The sequence below is a fragment of the Drosophila erecta genome, unplaced genomic scaffold (assembly GCF_003286155.1).
Source record: "Drosophila erecta strain 14021-0224.00,06,07 unplaced genomic scaffold, DereRS2 tig00000000-arrow-pilon, whole genome shotgun sequence".
Lineage (NCBI taxonomy): Eukaryota > Metazoa > Arthropoda > Insecta > Diptera > Drosophilidae > Drosophila > Drosophila erecta.
The window spans coordinates 27809859-27833199 of NW_020825194.1; the positions used below are offsets into that span (position 1 = coordinate 27809859).

The 23341-nt window shown below is 37.7% G+C and overlaps 1 protein-coding gene across 1 annotated transcript; it reads right to left on the reverse strand.

Annotated features, from left to right (window-relative positions):
- Window positions 1-2789: 2789 nt before the first annotated feature.
- On the reverse strand, window positions 2790-22865 carry LOC6552286 (5-hydroxytryptamine receptor 2B). Its single transcript, XM_001978805.3, has 8 exons — window positions 22636-22865; window positions 12025-13150; window positions 9366-9590; window positions 9103-9301; window positions 8115-8552; window positions 6578-6928; window positions 4205-4501; window positions 2790-3762 (listed from the first exon to the last, which is right to left on the reverse strand). Exons 2-8 carry the CDS (start codon window positions 13082-13084, stop codon window positions 3573-3575), a joined length of 2760 nt encoding a protein of 919 aa, XP_001978841.3. The 5' UTR covers window positions 13085-13150; window positions 22636-22865; the 3' UTR covers window positions 2790-3572.
- Window positions 22866-23341: the final 476 nt, after the last annotated feature.

The following is a 23341-nucleotide window of genomic DNA, read 5'->3' on the forward strand; positions in this document are numbered from 1 at the left end:
CATCCTTTCGATCCGTATTTTCTGTCGGCAAAGGGTCTTTACGTGATAAATTTCATTAATATTAGGGCAGGGCTTAATGTTAATGAAAAAAATATTAAGTTTTTCATCTTTATTAATCCTTGAACTAGGGTTGTGAATGTGAAGTACTTCATAGCCTAGACATTTCAGATCGGCCGTTATATCTTTGTTTTGTGTGCTGTGATGTAAGTCCCTTACTACAATTCTGTGTGCTTTTTCTGTCAGCATTTGGTAAGTGTGAAACTGCATACCAATTTCATCCATATAGCTAACAATTTTTCTGTAAGTGTCACTGTCTTTGGGAAATATTCTGACTGTTTCCCCTTGGTTAGCTTTGACTACGACGTTATCTAGACTTGCCTTTTCTTGTATAAGCTCAAATAGGTCATTTAAGTTGCTAATATTAACAACAATTTGGGGTGGTTTTTTAGAATCTTTGAGTTGATTGTTGGCGTTAGATGTTTCCTGGGATTTACTGGCAGTATTGTTTTCTGCAGATTGAAATTCGTCCATGCGGGCACTAGCATCATCGGCATCCTCAGACATCATGTCTTCCCCGTTTTCTTCATTAGTAAAGATGTCCGTGTCGAGAATAGCAAACCTGTTACTAGAGCTTGCCTTCTGGTTAATTGTGGGGACCAAGTGCAGGCCCTGGGTACTGCTCACTCTTTTCGGTTTAAGGAAGGGGGACAGTGGCTTTGCATTTTTTCTCTTGCCTGCTTTCCGATTTTGATCATCCAGTAATCTTCTGGCAGCACCGCTTAGATTTTTTGCTGCAATGTCGGGAACATTCTTGGTTTGCTACACTTGAACCAGAACAGATGCTGCTCATTGTGGGATTTGCCATTGTGTATATGGTGCTGCTACTGGCACTAGAAAATGTCACTGTTGTTGTGGTGGGACTACTTTGAGACTTATTGCATGTAATGCGTTGAATTTCCGATCGACACTCATCTCTAATCTTACTAGGTAATTTTCCAGCTATTGAGAAAATTTTTTCATGATCAATCTGCTTCTTTATAAGCTGAGAGTCATCGAAACTGTTTTCATTCATTGTTTTTATATTGTCTTAGTATTCAGCAAATAATTTGCGGGCCCAAATGTCCGGAACAGAGCATAAACAGGTCGGTTTTACTGATAAGCAAAGTTTGTTTACCTCTTGTGCAGTTCTGCGCGGGGTGAGGTTGATGACTTGCCCGAAGGGCAGAAAGCACCGTTTGAATGCACTTCACCTGATGCACTTTTTGTTTTTGTCAAACTGCCGACACCGCTCAAAGCAGCGCCCAAATAAATGATTTGTGCTATCTTGAGCACAAAAGGGAATGCACCGATAAGCAAAAAAAAAAAATCACTTTTGCATGCGCGCGACACAACCGATCTCTTTGACTGCCAGAGTAGGAATCCACTTTCGTTTTAAAAACATTTTGTGGGCCTAATGCACAAGCGTCGGCTTAAACTGAATAAGCTCATCATGCGCATTTAGTGCATTAACTCGCATTTGGCGAATTTACGCATTAAGTTTTATTGGAAAAAAGCAGAAAAAACTAGAAATATAACGGGACCCCTCATGGAATAAAGGCATGAGGTCTGCACACGCACGCCGTGCGTAATTAATAATTTAATCATCTTTTTATTTATTTGTAATTATTTAAAATAATTACTGTAAATTATTGTAAATATTTTTCTGTATTTTTGTAAGGCACGTCGCAATATCCGGTTGAATCATGAAAAATCTCGGTGGTATAAGCGGTTTGTCGCTAAAAGCGCAGACGTACTAACTGGAGGACCTTTCATATAACTTTGTATGGGGAACAACCGAGTTTCCGTCGCAATAACCGGACTGACGCTATAGGCGGAGTCGTTATAACCGGATTCTACTGTATGTACATATATGCAAAGTTTAGTTTTTCCCCGTTACAAAAGTTGCAATATCTTTGTAAGCCAAACCGTTAATTCCCTTTCTGTAAAAGGCATTTTAATAAGTGTATTTTGTATTATGTTTTTGTCATTTCAATAGCAAAAAACAAGAGAGAATTAGTTCCCGGATTATTACTCAGCTAGTGGAAGTGCGAACGAGAAATTTAAACATTTTCTGGAATACCGGTAGAAATTAGGGAAAAAAAACAAAAATGAAAAAAAGCTTTAACATTTTTTAAAAGCTTGCTCGTGACTTGTTAGATGGGCGTGCCAAAATGTTTTTTTGGCAAACTTATAAAAATTTACAAACTATATAAAAACCATTAAAAAATATCACACCATTTTTCAAAAGTGTGGGCGTGGAAGTTTTGGGCGGTTTGTGGGCGTTATACTGGGCGTAGCAACACTTGGAAACAAACTTGAGCTGCGTCTATGTATCTGGAAACTCCAAGCTTAATCCCAACATTTTAGCTTTTGTATTCCTGAGATCGAGGCGTTTATACGGACAGTTCCATTTAACTATTGATCCTGATCAGGAATATATATACTTTATATGGCGGAAACGCTTCCCTTTTCCTGTTAAATATCAAAAGAGATTTAAAGTGCGTCCAGCAGAGTCCATCAACAAAATGCACTTCATATTGTTGCTTATTTAATTCTTGTATAGATATTTTTTATTTAAAATTACACTTTATACGATTTTGCGAGTAATTTTACATTTTAGGACTTAACGCCACTCTTCCAAATTCACAGCAATATTGTGCTGAAAAGGAGATATGTATGTACATATGTATAAAGGATGATTGCTGAATTTTTACAATTTGTATTATTATTATTGTTGTTAGCTTATAATATAATAACACTATATGATCTGTTATTTTTCGCGTAGATTAGGAAAAGCATACGAAATTGGAGAAAGCCTTTACGAAAATTAGTTATTTAAATATAAAGGGCGGTGCCACGCCCACACTTTTTGGGATAGGGATAGATTTGGTCTAGTGTAAATCAATGCAAAATGCTTTCTCCGTCCTGGAGTGTGACTCTACAAAAAATATAAAAGGTGGTATCAATTTTTGGTATCATAAAAAATATGGGCTAATTTAGGCCAGAAAAAGTGGTCAAATTTCCTAAAGTGCAGCGTTGCAAAATACCACCGACAAATGTATAAAAATTCTTAAATTTTTTTTAAATTATTAAACAGACGCTTACTTACAATGAAGACACTTACTCCCCCTATAATCTATATACAATAAAAATGCTATGAGAGTGGATAGGAAAACGAATACTAATACTCACGTTTTCTTATTATATTTTGCACTAATCATACTTATCGTTAATGATTTTGTGTTTGATAAAGAAAGCAAAGTAAAAATGAAAGTGAAACACAGTCAGCATCGTACCGCCAACTCTTGCACTCTGTTTTTGAACTTGTTCCTATGTTTCTCCTTTAATGATATGCAATGACTTAAAAACTTAGTTTATTCTATACAGCATCGACAAAATTCATCAAATTGATTGTGATTTAAAAGGTTAGCATGAGTCTTCCTGAATTACAGTAGACTCCGATTGGTTTTCGCCGTTACGTCGTTGTAAATTCGTATATTTCCTCCCAGATACACGATGCTGCTCCCGATGGTTCAGGACTCGTCGCCTGTGACAGTGTGGCAGCTGCCGCGGAACTCGCTCAACGGCGTCGCATTTGCCGGGGATGGCGTCATGAGTGGCGCCCCCTGGAAGGATATGGCCAGCGGCAGGGCCGAAGGGGCGCACAGGCTGAGGGCGCCTCGTCCTTCTGTCACGGAACGATAGCGCAGCGGGCGGCCGGAACTGCAATTGGATGGCAATAGCTTCGTTATTGGCTGTGCCATTTTAAGCCATTTCGAGTCAATTGGGTTTCAGTCAGAAGTCAGCGGCAGGAAACTACTATATGGATACTTCGGATGTGAATACTTTTTAATTTGGACGCAGAGCGTTTTAAATTTGTGCCAATTGCTGGCATAGTTTGTTTTTAAGGTTTATGAAATTGTGCCAAACAATGTGCGGAAACTCTACCAAGTCTTAAAATTTTTACAAAGTTTCCTGTTCAACCGCGTATTAAATTCAAAGTATTCCCTTCAGCGCAGCCATGGCCTGAAAAATATTTGGAAAGCGTTGGATTCTTGTCGCTGCTTATTCAGTCTCTAGTCTCACGTTGCACATTAATTCCTATTCATAGTTCATATTTTCTCTAATTAAACCCCACTGTTCTAATGTCTTTGGTTCTACTCACCGTTCGCAGTTGCACTTGAGCAGGCGGATAAAAGCAGCCCGGAACGTGCGATTGAATATGGTGTAGATGATTGGATTGATCGTCGAGGAGACATAGCCAAGCCAAAGACAGGTGTTCACCACGTGCTCCGGCACTTGGCACTCGGGGCAGACGGCAAATATAATGTTCAAGATAAAGAAAGGTGACCAGCACAAAACGAAGGTAAAGAACACCAATCCGAGCACCTTGGTGGCCTTCTGCTCCGTGGCAACCGCATTTGCCGACAAGCTGTTTCGTTTACTGCGATTGTTTAGAAAACTGTAAGAAAAAATAAAAGAATTGCTCATATTGGTTAAAAAGTCAAATCAAAATAAAGAGATTCTTGTTTTACAGTTTGTCATTTTTCTTTTGTCCATACTAAATCATTACCTAGCAGTTAACATCCAAACAGCGGAAAATAGTACCAAATACATATAAGCTAATAACAGCATCATGGACCAAATCAAAGATAAAACCAGTAGTTTTATAAAAATATAATAGAGAAACCAATAGTTGAGTTCCACAACTATCAGATACCCTTTTCTCGGCTAGTGCGTGAGCGATATAGAAATGTCTTAATTATATCATATCTGCGAATATCCATGGTAAAAAAAAAACAAGAGATAATGCTATAGTCAAGTCGACTATCAGATACCTATTACTCGGTTGATGGATTTGCGAACGAAACGTTTCAACATTTTTCTGGCCAAAGTGTGGGCGTGACAAACGGACTGACGGACGGACAATGCGAATTCGACTCCGCTATTGATTCTGATGAAGAATATATATACTTTATATGGTCGGAAACGCCTCCTTCTGCCTGTTACATACTTTTCAAACACACACAACAAAAGCCTTGCCCGTCGCCGACCACGTAAAACAACTTAAAAAAGAGGATGGTATATTTAGGGAAGTTTCACCAGAATGTTCTACAAACTCCCTGATCGGTTGGCGAAAAACTAAGATAAGAAGCAAAACTCGATATGAGTAAAAGAACGGTTCGCACACGTCTTGAGGAAGCCGATTTGAGAACATATGTTAGCAGAGTTATACCACTAAAAACTCCACGAAATTAGTTAAAGCGCCTCGACTTTGCTAACAAATATGGTAAGCATGAGTCATTCTGAAATTTATTTTGGAGCGACGAAAGCCCTTTTGAGTATCACTTCTCAAAAATAAGTTTATGTTCATTATCGAAACAATATCGGAAAAAAGTGGCACCCATATGTGAGCGAATAAGTCATTCAGGAGGGTCTGTTATTTTTTGAGGATGCGTAGCCTTCACTGGCTTGGAAGATATAGTTCCGGTTGATGAAACCATGAATCAAAGAAAATATTCGAATGTCCTAAATAATCATGCATTCCCCTCTGGTGATAAATTGGGGAGCCCTTCATACTCCAGCAGGATAATGCACCCTGTCATAAGGACAAACTGATTACAGTTTCTAAAAGATGTTGGCGTAAACACATAAACATAAAAGAAAACCTCTGGTCACATAATAGTCACATTATATAAAAAAAAGATTTGCAAACTTATCTAGAAGTCGCGAAGAAACGATTTTCGAAATTCAAGCCTTACGGAAGGATATTTCAATAGATTGTATCCACAGCTTGGTACAGTCTGCACCAAAACGTCTCCAAAAAGTGATAGACGCTAAGGGCGTCCATATGTTTATATTACTTAATTTAACTACGATAGTCTACCTATTTACTAAAATGAATAAATCATTTTCCTTTATCCTTTAAATAAACAAAAAGTTACAAACAAAAATATTTAATATTTTTCTTGTCTAAATACTTATGTACATAACTTTATAACTTTTTAACTTTATAAAGTCAGAGTCAGTTCATTCTACCTGTTAAATTTTTTAACGAGTTTACGAAAAAATGAGCCAGAGTGGGCGTGTTTTTTTTAGGCATTTAAAAAAAAATACAAAAGCGACGTTAAGAGACAAAAGATTAAAAGTTACACTTGCACACAATTCTGGAAAATTATGTTATTAATTAAATCGTGTTAGGTTCAAGAAAAATTATAAATATACTATTTATGGTATGCCTATACTAAGCGACCCTGTAAGAGGTGTTCCACTTAATGCTCCTGTTTGTGGGCAACAAGGGTCAACAAATTTGCGCTGCGTCTATTTAATCTCAATATTCTAACTTTGTAGTCCCTGAGATCTTCCTCTACGAGTAACGAGTATAAAAACCTTATCAACCGTTAAGCTGCGATCTCTGAACCGAACCAAGCCTTGATTAAAACTACTATGATTCACCACTGAGTTAGTTTACGGTTTAAGTTTGGTTATGGTTAGCCTAAAAACTAGTTAGAAAGGATATTGTAGTACCCTTACTTACCGTAAGTTGAGGGTGGGCGTGGCAACGCGGTTAAAGGCAAATTTAAAGGGCCGCATTTTGTTGCACTGCCGTTCTTCCGGGTTTAAAGCCTTCGTCTTTACCTGTTGCGGCAGGTGATTGCCCCCAGCAGCCTGACTTGGGCTTATAGTCGATCCCTGGATGGTTGCGATTTCCATTAAACTCGTGCCTCCAGGAGATGAGTTGCTCGTCCTGCCAGCTGATAAGCCATTGCCACCAACCCCCACCTCCGTAGCTCCAACAGCTGCACTCCCATTTTCACATACATTTGTCGGGTAACCCAATTGTGGCTGGGAGATGGTGACTCGCACAGAGGCCCGTCGATTTGGTTGGCTGTTGGGTGATACCAAAAAAGTCTAATATGTATAGGCAGTCTGAAATCCATACCGATAATCTAATTTACTAAACGCAGAAAGACTTATTTTTGATATTATATTAAAATTTATGGGGAGTCGTTACTTCATTTTATATATTTCGACATTAAAAAAGCAATGAAAAGATAAGTTTAAAAAGGTGGTAACAAGAACTACCAAGCGAGTCGACAATGCCGTGTCTTTATCTAGTAGAGTATACTAGATTCACTAAGTGAAGGAATGTTTCCGACCGTATCAAGTATATATATTCTTAATCAGGATCGGTAGTACAGTCGATCTGGCCATGTCCGTTTGTTCGTATGAACGGTTTGATATCAGGAACCATAAAAGCTAGAAAGTTGAGATTGGGCATGCAGATTCCAGAGACGTAGACGCAGCTTACGTTTGTTGCCACGCCCAGGCTAACGCCCAATACTGCCACGACCAAACTTTTGAAAAATATTTTGATTATTTTATCAATTTCTATCGATATGCCAGAAAAATGTTAAAACTTCTCGTTCGCACTTCCACCAGCTGAGTAAAGGGTACCTGATAGTTGGGTAACTCGACTGTGGTGTTGACTCATGTTATTGCTTCTTGTATTGTTTAAGGTGACTTAAATGTATCAATTTTAGAAAACGTCAACTTTTTCTGCATTATTTCTATCTTTTGGCAATGGCCAAAGGTCATGGCCATACCATTCAAATCGGTATTTCAGAATTGGTAATCGGACTTAATCGCTTTATTAAAAAATTGTATTTAGAATTATGATTGTCCGTTGTTATGGATATGGTGCATTTCCAAAAACATCTTCGCCAGCCAAAAATGTTGAATGCTTTTAGTTCCAGAGAACTTTTAAAAGATGAGAAATAGTTATTCAAAAATCGTTTTTTACAAAAAAAAGATAGTACGTTGCGTGACACTATCATACCCTTTGATCTTAGAACAAAAGAAGTAAGCTCGATTCGTAGAAGGAAGTGTTTCCGATCTTTGTCACGCACACAATTTTAGAAAATATTTTGATTTTGTGGATTTGGCTATTGCTTTGAATTGTTGGCAATGCTCAGTGCGACCGTGCACTTTGGCTTTGAGAATAATCTAATAATAATTTGCAGTAAATCTATAAATCTATCATGTAATTATGTTTTCAAGTGTTCTCCAATTACCTGTCCATTAGGTTCGGATAGCCGCTGTGTTTGCGCCAGAAGCAGCTCGAGTGCGTCGTCCTTGTGGAGTGGCAGCTCGGGGCGGGAGACGACGAGTGCCGCAGGATGCCGGCGCCAGAGAACCGGAAGCTGCTGTGGGCAGTGCCTGTTGTCCTGTGCCCACTTCCGCCGGTGCCGCTGCTCACGTTGACGCCATTACGAAAACTAACCGTGCCCATGCTCCTGCTGCTCGCCGTTCGCTGTTGCATCAAAGGTCGTTCGGCGGGCTCCACGCCTCTCCTTCTGGTTGGAGTTCCACTCTCAGCCACTCCTGCAGTGTTGAAGCTGCGATTGCTGTCGCCCATAGATAGGAATTTGTTGTTGCCGCCAGAAAAGTTACTGAACATCTGCAACTGCTGCTGGCTCTGCTGCGGCCTCAAGGTGAAGCGTCCACCCAACCTGCAGAACATGAACGTATGAGCATCAAGGATGCACTCAGAAAATTGTGTTCTATCTCTAGGTGACTTTCTTCAGTGTATAGATTTTTAGAGCAAGAGGGACGGCGCAATAATTAGATGCTGGATTGAGTTAGGGCTAGTTCGTTCACTTGGTCGAGTTTCCATTTGGTACAAATTGCGAGAGATGATTAAGGGTCCGAGGTCGTACCGGAAATGCAGTTACCATCCACGGAACGATTGTGTGCAGGCAACACAAAAATTGAAGCTAGTCTGTACTAGTAATTCGTTCAACTGCCGGTTAACAACTGTCAGATTACTTTGGGCCGAGTAATGCAGGAATTAATCTTCGCGTACCATATTTTTTTAGGATAAGTTTAATCATAAAGTGTGTATGTGGGTTTTTAATCATATCTCTTACTTCCCTCTCCTCACTTGTTCTTTTCTCTGTGACTACAACTAGTAGTCGTACCGCTTTTATAATGGGTAATGGGTATATGATTATCGAGCAACTCTCTGTTGTATTTTTATATTATGTCAGTACGTTTACATACCTGCGAAAAAGCTCACTTTCCGGGTGCTCGGCGGCAAATCGCGCTTTCTTCCGGAGAAGGGGAATAGTCAGAGCGTATGTGGTAACCATCATCAGCATGGGAATATAAAAAGCTACCAGAGATCCAAACACGAAGAAGGCGCGATTGTTGATCACGCATATATTAGGCTCGGGCATTATGTTCTTCTCATTGACCAGACCTAAATGCACAATAAATATACTTTTGTAGCAGGTACGTTTCAGTCCCTCCGTTCTCTATCTTACCAAGCATTGTTATTGAACTGGATACCATCATGGCCATCACCCAGACAATGGCTATCTTTATACCAGTTAATCGTTTGGTAGATCGATGCCTCGAGCCCAATGGATTTCTTATTCCCATATAGCGTCCCAAACTAATGAAGCACATGTGCAATATGCTGGACGAGCAGGCCAGTACATCACACGTCACATAAATGTTGCACCAGGTAAAGCCAAGTGGCCAATAGCCTGAAAAATACAATAAAAGGTAATATACAGATTATAATTTTGATCTCCAGATACAAATATGAAAGTTCAGGGTAGAAACAGTTAACTTGAAAATTTATGTGCCATATGCACATTTCGATAAAAGGAAATCTTATTTGGTGAGACTTCAAGTTATATACTGGAAACTCCCAAATTTTCTAATCTAATAAATGTGCATATAGTACGATATGTCACTTTAACTCGCATTGATTTTGTTTTGAGGGTTAATTGCTTGACAACAGAAAACCCCTTGACTTTGAAATCAATAGACAGATGCCATTCCATCGAGCGCGCGTCCCTTTTGACTAAAAAAGTATTGCCATAAACTAAAGTCTTTAGAATATTTTAATGGAATTGCAGGGTACGACCAAAAAGTACACTGCAATTCCACAATGCAGCGCTGACTGCCTTGCGCGCCAGCTCTTTCCTAAATTTTAAAATCCGTGAGAATGAGCGCACAATGTGCTAAATCATTCCGAGGAATTGGTGAAGAAATTTCAAACAAATTCATCAGTATTTCATTTCACACCGAAGCATTTGTGATGCGCAACGGAACATGCAATGACAAATTATGATTGGATTCCTTTTCTAATAGGCAAGCGCCCTTTTTGCGGACTCACTTGCGATTAGATTTTCATTTTTAGGAAAATGGTAAGTATTTCCGAATTTTGTTATATAAATTATTATAAGTAATGGATTCATTTGATAAGCAACAACACATACAACTCACAGAAGTGATTATTTAAGGTAAATTGTTTCAATACATTTTTTAATCATTATTCTAATATTTTTTACTTTCAGGGTAATCGGACATTTGGACTCATATTCCAACTCAACTGAAAAGAAGCTGGTCCTAGCTACGTAAGACAAGAAGACATCCAAGATTTAAATAAAAGGTCCAATTAAAAAAAATTGTAATAAAAAAAAAAAAGATTGATGATACAATAATGTTGCATACTTTTTTTGCGGATTGTGAGAGTTAGTCCCTGTTTCGTGGTCTATGTCCCAGGAATCAACTCTAGCTTTTATAGTGCCTGAGATCTCGACGTTCATACGGACACTCGGCTATTGATCCTGATCAAGAATATATTTACTTTAAATGGTCCTGATCAAGATATGATTTATATGGTTGGAAACGCTTCCTTCTGCCTGTTACATAATTTTCAATGAATCTAGTATACCCTTTTACTCTACAAGTAACGATTATAAATATTGGATATGGTTTCTATAAAGTATGTTTTGTTATTATTTATGTATTTATGTATGTTTAGTTTGCTGCTTGTCCTAATGAGCGGTAGTTTTTGGGCAGTGTATACGACGGGAAAATGGAGAACGGAGGAGAGACAAATTCCAAAAATCGCGGAACGCCTGCCTTCGGTCTAACGCGCTATAATTTAAAGTAAAGCAGCTAATAATTATAAAGTCTAAATATATTCGACCTGTGCTTGCTCTCGCCTGGGAACCCATCTTACAATGACCTCTTGCTAGCGATGTTCAAGGGGACACACCTGTTCATGTATCATGCCCAAACTTATCTGATTTGTAGGCCAAGGAAAAATCCTTGTTTACACTTCGTCAATAAAGGAAAGGATATCTTGCACTCAAAGGCACTCGATTTTTCGAGAACATAAATTACTCATATTTTTGTTGTGAAAATTGCGCAAAAAATAGACATTAGATAAAATATATATTATTACAATTAGCGTGTGTTGAACATTGCACACTGCAAAAAACACATGCTGTTTGAATTAATAGTGGTTTGACCTCGTAGGATAGCTGTCATATGATGTAGAAGTCAGATTTTGATCAAATTAAATCCAAAACTATAATTTTCTAAAAAGTGACTAATACATGTACATACTTTTAGCCTAACTTAGCATCGGCATATCGATGAGTTGAAATAGAGAGTTTTATGTAAATAATGTATGTAAGTAATGTATGTAATTATGTAAGCTATGTAAATCAATACAACTTCAATAACCATGTATCATTTTTGATACAATTACAATGAACATCTTTTCTTTTGCTGACATATAAAGTATATACATATATTCTTAATCAGGATCAATAGCCGAGTCGAACTGGCCATGGCCGTCTGTCCGTATGAACGCCTCGATCTCAGGAACTACAAAATCTACAAACTTGAGATAAGGCGCAAAACTGTCACGCTCACATTTTAAACAAATTTTTAAGTTTTTTTTCATTTAATTATTTTTTCCCCAATTTCTACCGAATTCCAGACAATGTGGAAATTTCTCGTCCGCACTTCCACGAGCTGAGTAACGGGTATCTGATAGTCGTGGAACTCGTCTATAGCATTCTGTCTTGTATAAACTGCCCTCTAACTCCAAGCAAAATGTTTTAGGTAATATTTTTGAGTTGCTGATTTGAATTCAAAGGTCCTTTAAGCACTTACCCAAAAAAGCTGGTATCGCACCCATGGGCATCACGAACAAACTGACCAGGAGATCGGCTATAGCCAGAGAAAACAGGAAGTAGTTAGTGACATTCTGCAGCTTCCGGTCCAAGGCCACGGCTAGGCATACGAGGATATTACCCAGGCCACCCGCGAAGATAAAGAACACCACGAACAAGAATAGCCAGTCGTAGCCGTGGGGACTGTAGTCCAGCAAGGTCTTTGTTCCCCCGAGGTCGCTAGCCGTGTCCGCAGTGCAGGTCGTGGTTGTGTTCAGGGCTGTAAAGTTCGGTAAAATCATGGCTAAGCTGGTGTTGGTGACATTCAGGATTCCCAGGGAGTCGTAGTTGGACTCCATTAGCTCGCTCAGATTAAGGAAGCTCCAGAGTCCATTGCGTTCTGGGGCCAGCTCGATTTGAAAGGCCTCCAGAAGGCTGTCGTTCGAGAAGCTCTCCTCCTCCACGCTTCCCAGCTGCTGCAGTGGCTCGCTCTCGCGTTGCTGCAAATGACAAAGCAATAGTTCCTGGGCCCGGCCCAGCTCACATTGCAATACCATGTCTCCACCACCGCAGCTCGAACTGTCAGCGAGTGTATCACTCGCATAATCACTGAGGACCCCGTTGATTGCCAGTCGAAAGTTCTCATACGCCGCGTACGGCCATCGCAACAGTCGCGCCCTCAGCCTCAATGTACAGTTTTCAGATAATGGGCTTTCCCCATCGCAGCCATAGAATGCGCTGTGCTCCACTTCGTCGAATGCTTGCCGCGCACACTGGAATGCGTGGCTGCGTCCGTCAATGGGGATGTTGCTGGTGGGCAGGAAGGGATTGTTGCTGCTGCTGGATGTGGAGGATGTGCTGCTGGTGTGGCTGCTTTCGCAGTCAATAAACGGCTGGCAAACCCAAGGCCAACCCGCCTCTTCCAGCCGACATTTGAAGTGTCGCTGTGTGAATGCTGCTGCTCTGTTTGGTGCAGATGCAAATGCTGCTGCTGCTGTTGCTGTTGCTGTTTCTGATGTGCCTGTCGATGGTCCATGACCAGAGTAGCTTTGCATCTCCATTTCATTCTAAAGCTGTGGGGCTTCCTCCTCGCAGAAGTGTCCGTTGTACAGAGCTGTACAATTGTGCTGGAAAAAGCATACATGTAGGTTATATTACTACCCATTTAATTAATGCACTTGATTAAGGGTTTAAGGGTCCTGACCCTCCGCAATAATATTTTTGCAGTTCTTCAGTTCTGTGTAAAATCACATCCCATTGTAGCAAAATCACTACATAATTAGTGGAGCTGGATCGCTTCGTGTTTAAATCGCGATTAAGCCCCATAGATCCATATTCTTATCGATAACTGACATTACGTTCGATAAAAAGGCAGAACTTTACAAGTGCAATTTTTCGGTATATCTTTCATACGAGTATATCTTATACGTATTATCTTATACGAAATATTTTGAAATGTCTAGTTCGCTGAGGACCTTGACTCTCCATCTGTGGTATTAAGATAACATCATTTTGGAAGACAATATTTCAATTTTATTTTATTTATTTATAGGAATTTTCCCGCTAATCTAGATTCGAAATGCCGTAGAACTAAATATATCGAGCTATTTTGCATTGTTGAAATACATAGTTCCATGACCCTATAGTTTCGTTTGGATACGTTCATCCAAAATTAATTGGAAACAAAGGGTTGCTTATTCTAAATTGGGGAATGCGACTATATATAATGTTATTATATGTAGTGCAATTTTGCGGTTGTTTAAATATATTACCGGAATATAAATGGTTATAGCTCTGATTTTAAAAAGACTCGTATTCAAGAAACTCAAGGCTTTTTATGTTTTCAAAATAACGTTTGTTTCAGACAGACAAACACAAACGAAATGCTAAAAACAAACTATCGGAACTGCCACAAATGCCCCCTAGTTCCCCAGGAACCCAAGAAAAAAGAGTATTTTCATATATAGTTGGGGGATTTCGCGGTCCCGAACAACCGGTTGTATTGGCTATCGCGTATACCGGGTATCAGTTTACAATTCTCGCGGCTTCTCGCTTGTTAAAAGTCTGTAGCGCTTGTGATTCGCCGAATATCAAGAGATTACCGTCAGTTTTGTGGCGTATCGATCTGCCTTCCAAATCCAAGCAAAACGAACAACGAACACCGCACTTTGGTTCCAATACTTTCAGAAGGTATTATATGAGCAGAAAAAGGAAATAGCGAATTAATCGGATTTAAGCCTTATTCTTAGCGTAGCGCTGAGTCCTAGCTGGTTAGACTTTATTACGATCATAGAAATTGCCATTTTATATTAATTCCCGTGAAATAACAATATTTCTCTTTAGAGTTATATGTTATCTGAGTCCAAAAGAGAAACAGTGAAGCATACGTTCACCCGAAAAACTCAAAATTTAGCTAATAAAGGTTAGTCTCTTATTTGATTTTTTATAATACTAGTACCAACTATAGAACAAAATGCAAAATTAATAAAAACAAGACAGAATGCTCGAGTTACTCAACTGGTGGAAGTGCGAACGAGAAATTTTAAAATTTTTTGGAAAATTTTCCTTAAAATAATAAAATTAAAAAAAGCTTAAAAATTTTTTAAAGGTGTGGGCGTGGCAGTTTTGCGTGGTTTGTGGGCGTTAGAGTGGGCGTGGCAACATGGTTCAACAAACTTCCGCTACGCCTATGTCTCTGAAATTTGCATGCTTAATCTCAACTTTCTAACTTGTAGAGTTCCTGGGATCTCGACGTTCACACGGCGTTAACAAAAACTTGGGAAGTTCGAGTTATGGATTCGTTTTATTAAATTATTAAATGTTCTGTAGCTTAAATATTTTTATGTGCAACCTGAAATGTAGGTTGCCTGGGTAATTCAAACCTCCATAGCTTCCAGAAGCGGGCTAACCACACACTGGACTTGGACTATGATAAACACGGCAAGGTGATTGGCGGAAAAAGGAAGGGCCCCCTTATGCATATGAAATGCGCGTTGACAGTGCACTTTGCCAACTTAATTTGAGTGGCTACAGCATCCACATATGTATGTCCTCGAAACGAGAGGCTTGATGCGGCTGCAATTTAAAGTCAAGGCCTGAAGGGGACTCCCTTGAACACTCACAACGCCTTTGTTTCAATGCGAGTGCTGTGGGAGGCTATGGCAGATACATTTATGCAGAGCGAGTTACATTTTTTGGTTACGTCCCTGCCAGTGGCCTTGGTACGCCCCAAAATCTTAATTAATGTTAAATTTAATACTAGCATGGTCTTGTAATTTGTGGTCGTTAAAATGTTTTTGCATATCTATAAAATGGCAAGATGTTAATAAAGATATCAATAAAAATATATCAACAAATTTCTGAAAACTGTGGGCGTAACAATAAAAATAGCATGGCGTGGAAATAAGCACAGATGCACAAAGTTGACGACTCTGCAGTCTGCATGTTTAATAATAATCTTCTAGATCTTTTGGATCCCGAGATCTTATACTGACATACAATTAGAGTGGGCGTTTCCAAAATGTTTTTGGGATACCGACAGAAATTGGCAAGACACATTAACTCATTTTTCAACAGTTCGAACGTGGCGGTTTTGGGTGGTTTGTGGGCGTGGCGGTTTGACAAATCGATACAAATTTGCATAAATATTAAATTGGCGGTTTGTTGGCATTACAGTGGGCAACCATCTGAAACAAACTTGCACATCGTAGTCAACACTAGAATCTGCATCTTTAATCCCACCTCTCCAGCTTTTAATGTTCCCGATATTACAGCGCTCATACGGACAGACGGACATGGCCAGATCGACTATGGCCATGATCCTGATCAAGATTACCGATAGAAAAGGGATTGGTACTTTCGTCGTTGGAACCATGAAAGAACTATAGTATGGAACAGTGTAGTTGTTGCATGATCGGAAATAATTAGAATTTCGTTTTGAATCATTTTCTTAATTTAAAGTTTATAATAGTAAAGTTCTGTTTTTGTTACAAGTTGAACAAAAATCCAATTTGTTTATTTGTAATTTATTTCGTTTTGAATCATTTCCTTAAAGAGTTTTGTGACCATTTTTTTTAAGCATTTAAAGTTAATAGTAGTAAAGTTCTGATTTTGTTACAAGTTGAACAAAAATCAAATGCATTTATTTATAATTAGAATTTCGTTTTGAATCATTTTCTTAAAGAGTTTTGTGAGCATTTTTTTAAGCATTTAAAGTTAAAAAAGTAAAGTTCTGATGTTGTTACAGGTTTAAATGGATTTGTGAGAATTTTTTTTAAGCATTTAAAATTTATAGTAGTAAAGTTCTGTTTTTGTTACAAGGTGAACAAAATCCAAATGTATTTATTTATAATTTATTTATAATTAGAATTTCGTTTTGAATCATTTTCTTAAAGAGTTTTGTGAGCATTTGTTTAAGCATTTAAAGTTTATAATAAAGTTCTGATTTTGTTACAGACTTAAAGGGATTCGTGACCATTTTTGAGGCATTAAAAGTTAATAGTAAAGTAAAGTAAAGTTACAAGTTGAACAAAAATTTAATTTATTTATTAATAATTAGAATTTTGTTTAAAATCATTTTCCCAAAGAGTTATGTGAGTATTTTTTTAAGCATTTAAAGTTTATAATAAAGTAAAGTTCTGAATTTTGTTACAGATTTAAAGACTTTTGCTAGCATTTTTGTAAGCATTTAAAGTTTAAAGTAAAGTAAAGGTGTGATTTTCTTACAGATTTAAAGAGTTTTGTGAGCATTTTTTTGGCATTTACAGTTTATAGTAGTAAAGTTCTGATTTTGAACAAAAATCAAATTTATTAATTTATAATTTATTTATAATTAGAATTTTGTTTTTTAAGCATTCAAAGCTTATAGTAAAGTAAAGTTCTGATTTCGTTGAACAAAATCTAATCTATTTATCATAAAGGCGTTTTTAGAGTAGCATTTGTATTAACTGGAGTTTGTTAAATGTGATCAAATTTTAGAACGATACTAAATCGGGGGCGGTAAAGTTTTTTTCTAGTTTTACAATAATATTTGTGTAAATTTGAAATATCCAAATCTGCTGGTTATAATTGCATATAAGAAACACGACAAACAAAGCTGAAAATATATTATTTCTTTGAAATTCAATACTTGGTTATGAGTCCAATCAGTCGAGCAAGTACGATCAAATTGAAATACAACTTTTTCATTTGATCTATAACTAGCAACTTATCTATGTATCTTATTAATTTTTCCGGACTAGCCAACTGTGTTAACAATGTTTTTATTTCTCCATTGTCAGGTTCTGTGGTCGCTGCTGTTTTCAATCGGGTGGGGCTTAATTTGCGGTTCATTGTACAATTGATTATAAGCGAGGCGATTCATTTTGCGATTTGCCATACCTCTGGCAATTTCCATATCTAAATATCACCAACATTTGATGCATATTACACCACTTGTTCTCGAACTTGGCCGGGAATATTCATGCAGCCGTGTCGTATAAGTTTCAATTCAACTTCGTGTTTATAATAAAAAACCTGATACCCCGCACAATGAGATCCTTGAATATTATTTACAAGAGCAGCAACTGTTGAAAACGAGTTTGGATCTTGGATGTTTGGATTTGCATAAGCCGGCACCGACTTCCTATTCCTCATCATATGTAATTGGATCCCGACAATTAGCGGTTCGTTTTCAACTCGAGATAAAATAACGTTCAGGGGAATATGACATTACCCATCCATTACTACAAGTCCCAATGTTATTGCAATTATTATATTAAAAATGTGCTGTCATACAAATAATGTTTAATTTAGTGAAAACATACAACCTTATAAATTTTTCGATCAGATTAACGGCATTTTAATCTTCCCAATATATTTATACCTTGGACAATTGTACAATGTCATTTTGAAATATATATTGTAAATTTCTATAGATTTGCCAAACAACTCTTTGCCACGCCCACTCCAACGCCCACAAGCTGCATAAAACTGAATTTTGAAATATATATTGTAAATTTCTATAGATTTGTCAAACAACTCTTTGCCACGCCCACTCCAACGCCCACAAGCTGCATAAAACTGAATTTTGAAATATATATTGTAAATTTCTATAGATTTGCCAAACAACTCTTTGCCACGCCCACTCCAAGGCCCACAAGCTGCATAAAACTGCCCACACTTTTGAAAAATGTTGTGATATTTTTTCACTTTTTTATATATCTTGTAAATTTCTATAGATTTGCCAAAATACGCCCACACTTTATTATTTTCTCACCAATTTCTATCGATTTTCCTGAAAAGGTTCAAATTTCTCCTTTGCACATCCACTAGCTGATTAACGGGTACCTGATAGTCGGGGAACTCGACTACAGCATTCTATCTTGTTTTTATATTATTTTTTGCAATTTCTACCGATATGAAATTTTTCGTACGCACTTGCAATAGCTGAGTAACGGGTATCTGATAGTCGGGGATCTCGACTATAGCCTTCCCTCTTGTTTTACATTTTTTTATTGATCTTACAAATTTCTACCGGTTTGTCAAAAATTCAGTTACAAAAAGAAACAAAAAGTTTCAATTAGGCAATCAGTATACCCTATACTCGTTTGACTGTGCTGAACATGAGAATTGCCGGCTAGTTTATCGAAAATGTAGCGTAACCAAGCACGAATCCAGGTATCGTCAGATCTCGCCAACAATTTTGACATTGACCGCCAATAACTACTGCACTTGACCTAGCAGCCACATATATGAGAAGAAGTTTTCATCTGTAGTTTTTGCTCTTCGTTTTAATTCAATTTGCATAAATAATTGGAAAACTATCTGCTGACTTTAGATGCGTGACTAACTTAATCATCAAATTCAATTTCCTATAAAAACAACCACTTCTGCCATTTGGCAAGTTATCTTCCTCGCCCGGTCTGTGGGAAAAATGATTGGGCAGATTTATGGTTAAATACGGTCGGCTTGTGGGCGTTAGAGAGATAGCGAAAGGAATTGGCAAGACAAATAATAAAGTGACAGAATTGCAGTACATTTTCAAAAGGGAAATAAATACCGGGTATCTGACAGTCGAGGAACTCGAGTATTTTCAACTTTTTCTGTTTATCAGCGTAATAATTGCCCTCAATGTGTGTGTGCAACACCTAAAAACGATGGTGTTCATGTTCCCTTAACCGCGACATTTTCGGTCGGCAAGTATAAGTTCCACTAACGCACATTGAGCTAGACATTGCGGTGCGAAGTAGTTCAAGGCAGTCGTAGGACCTTGTAATGTTGTGTTGGTTTTCTCCACCTTAAAAGATTTACAAACCCAAAAGCACCCTTCATTTCACACCGACCCTAGGTATTCACTTAGAAAAGTATTTTCACCTGCGATGCGTTTATAATGGAAATATGTAGGCAAATATGTAATTCTGCGAGACACACATCGCGCATACGTCACGTTGTGCAGCGACTATTTATCCACGAACAAACATCGAGGAGGATGGGCACGTGCACGGTAGGGAAACATATGAAGCGTGTTTGTTTTTATTTATTCATGTTTTACTTGCTGGCTTTCGTGTTATACAAGTTGTCATTCAGTTGCTTGGCGAATTGGGTCTCTGGCCATTAGCCATTCTAGTAAAATGGCAAAATAAAGCAAACACAGCGTTTCGCCAATTAATTTATGTGAATTTGCCGGTTTGGTAATCTTAATTACTCAGTACTTTAAGATCTCCCAATTACGGAATTTCTTAAGCCCGTTGCATTTTCCTAATTACTCTTTCTTTATTGTGAAGAACTGGGCCATTGAATCTGGCTGCATGGATCACACTTCATGGAGTTTGCATCTCTGTGGATGCTTCCACATTTCTAGCTTCTAATATGAATAATACTACCTCTTATATCATACCTCTTATCACTGATTGATAAAATCTGATGAAGCATAATTACAATTCATAGAATGCTACTGGAAATGGGAACTGAACATTTTTAAGGGCCAGCTTGGCGTACTTAAACTCACGTACGACCTTTAAAATTTGGAAGTTAGGGTATTTAATAAATACCTTATAGACAAAGCCATTTATAAGCAAAATGTGCCCGGCACACAATTGAAAAATCATATCACCCTAATTGCTTTATGTTACTTTAGCAATCATAGAAGGTTGCAGCTGAATTGCAGTTTCCCCCTCTACTTCACCTCAAGTGACATTTTATTGCTACTGTCAATTATTGCATATTTGCACAGATTCAATCACTAAAAATATATTAAATAAAATAAGTAATTTGCGATGGGCAAGCGGAAGCAAATAATGAATAAGCAAATTGAGCACAATGAAGATGACAAATCATGCAAAGTTGCTAAGAGGTCGCACTAACGGAATAATATTTATTTATTGTTAATACTTGCTCGTGAGCAATTTGTACAGCGGCCATTTAAATTGTATGGAGATTGGAGGGAGGGAGTTTTCATATGCCCGTTTGGCATAAGAATGTTTCAGCAATTGCTCAAAGTCAACGGGCAAAACAATTAATTACAGGCATCAGCACATCGATCGATTAGATGGATGGAGCCCGGTGAACTTTTGTTTTCGGAATCGCTGCCTAAACAAAATATATACTTTGAAGCATTTTAAGATGGGGCTCTTTTACAGGGGGCCAAATTTAGAGTTCTTTTTGTATTCGATAGCTTGCCTCTTTTTTACTTAAAACCGCGTAGTTTTGTTACTAGCTTCGTGCCATGTTTATGAGCAATATCTTTCCTTATTCAGTATTCTTTCGATAGCATAATATGTGAATGCCAAGATTGAAATGTACGAGCGTAGATCTTTAACAAAGTATTCTGCAGTAAACAAATGCCGAAATAAATTTTAAGCTAATTGAAGTCAGAAATATAAAATTGTTGAGTGCATGAGGAAATCTATTAATCTGTAAGAGTACATAAATCGGGAAGAGTATTAGACGCGCGGGGGTAAAGCTATAATTTTTTCTGTTGTTTTTTAATTCTTGCCGCATGCTAATATAATGATCGAGAGATCAAAATGTTCAAGCTATTTGGTGCCCGAGCAAAATGTAGATTGTGATGATTGAGTATTTTAATGTATGTAGATGCTGGCCATTGCTATATCTCATATTTCGAAAAATCCATCAATATTAAAGGCTTTACATATGTTTTTTTTTTCTATAAGCTATATACAAAATAAATTTCAAACAAATAATCTTTGTACATACCAATAACTGAGGTAAAGTGAGTTGAGTGAAGGAAAAGTAAGCTAAATATCTAAGGCTTTTGTATGGTGAGATCCTTCCAGATAAGAACTAAATCTTATGCGACAAACGCGTTTTCCCACTTCCCACTCCTCCCAAGCAATGTTTATGGCGAAAGTGTAACAACTTATCCGCCTGTTGCTGACAGACACTCGCTTTTTGCTCAAACATCCTAAGAGTTTAATACCTAGAGGTAATCAGCGTTTATGTTTGCTCGGTCCCCTTAACTTTTACGGCCTGTCCACTTATTTCGTGGATTTGTCTGCGCACCGCACAGAAAGAGACAGAAATTACCTAATCTTAATGGCAGCTGGTCCGCAGGATTCAGCCTAGGGCTGGCATAATGCCGAATTATCCTCTATGTCTCATTAAAACTTTACGGACGTTAACAGCAGCGGTGGCAAAAAGCTAAACGGTTTCATTCCTCGACCAGAATCCTAACCGTAAAAAAGCCATTCAGTCCGAAAGGTAAAACCAAAGGGTACCAAGGCAAAGAAAAATGGCAAAATTTGGTTTTGTGTTCGGTGGTAATAAATCTTATTTTCTGCTGTCATGTGAGTAATCATGTGGGGGTTTGGTTAAATCCCGGAAACAAAGGCGAGAAACAGCAAAATATAGGTAGTTCGGACTTCCAGGATTCCATATACTGAGGTATTCTTGGTGTAATTAATTTTAATATTGTTTGAAAAGTTAAATTGGACTTCATTTGGGGCTTAAAGTGGGAACCAAAAGCTGTAAAAAGTACAAAACATTACAATTGTGCAATTAATTTTCAGTTTCTTACAGTTTTCCATTTCTATGGTTTCCGTTGCATTTTTCCCGTCGGAACTTGTTAACACGGGCAACACTTTAAATTTTCGAATTTAAATACATATATACTCGTATATGTATTATACATATATTTGACGCTTAGCCTTTACTTTTAATTCTACATGATATTAGGACCTGCTATGTAGCTTAAAATGTATTAAAGCTATATTAAATGCTTCTAAAAGTGTTTCTAGTACCTTTTCTCCTACTTACATATGTTGGGTTGTCTATCCCAACAAGGTTTTTGTTAAAGTAAGACAATGGTTTGTGTTACTTACTGTTTGCACTAAGCGAATTAGTGTCCTTTCTTAATTTTCCTTTCTTTGTTTTGTTTTTTAATACACATTTTGAAATTGCACTGAGTTGTAACTGCGTAAATATGCATATCACTGACTTTGTATAAACGTTATCCTAAGTCCACACTATGCAGCGGCACATGTACATATATTTTAAATATTTGTACATTTGATTGTTTCCTTTTCACTTTTTTCCCTCCTGCTTTACACGTTTACTGCACCTGACAACTGTTCTTGCGTATTTCACATTATTCAACCAGTACTTTTTGCCGTACCTCTTATACATTTAAGCCGTTTAAAATGGTTTAAGGTATTCCGTAATATATTTAACTTGTTAATTTAGTAACCACTTTCTGAATTCATTTTTTTTTAGAGTATTTATCGCGTTTCATTATTTTTGGCAGAGCGGAGAGAGCGCTCAGAAAGCGAACGCATCAGGGCGAAATTTCAAAACAAACTGATTGTGTGGATTTTGAATGGACCAGTTTCCATTCAGTTAGAAAAGCAAGTGGAAAACAGCAACAGCGACTTCGTAGTCGGCATCGCACAGTTCTCTCTCTGAGTTTCGCGCTACGAGTTGTGAGATGCTCTCTTGTGCGAAATAGTGGGAAATTTTCCTTCCTTTGTTTTTGAAATGCGTCGTGGAAAAGCTCTTGTTTTCCCCCCATTTTTTTTTATTTTGGTGTGGGGGCGGTGTGTGTTTGTTGTTGGGTGAGAGGTTTTCCCACTTGAGTATTCGGTACGTGACTTGTCGTTAAGTCAGAAAGTGAGCCTTCATAGGAATAATGTAAACCTTTATATTTTAGGCTGGTAACCCTATCTGCCAACCTAAATGATAATAAGTCTTTGAGCGTTGAGCCTATACTTTTAACTGTACTTTATATTTTTCTTTGGGGATTAATATTAAACAAAACAATATATAATGCTATAGTCGAGTTCCCCGACTATCAGATACCCGTTACTCAGTGGAAGTGCTAGCTA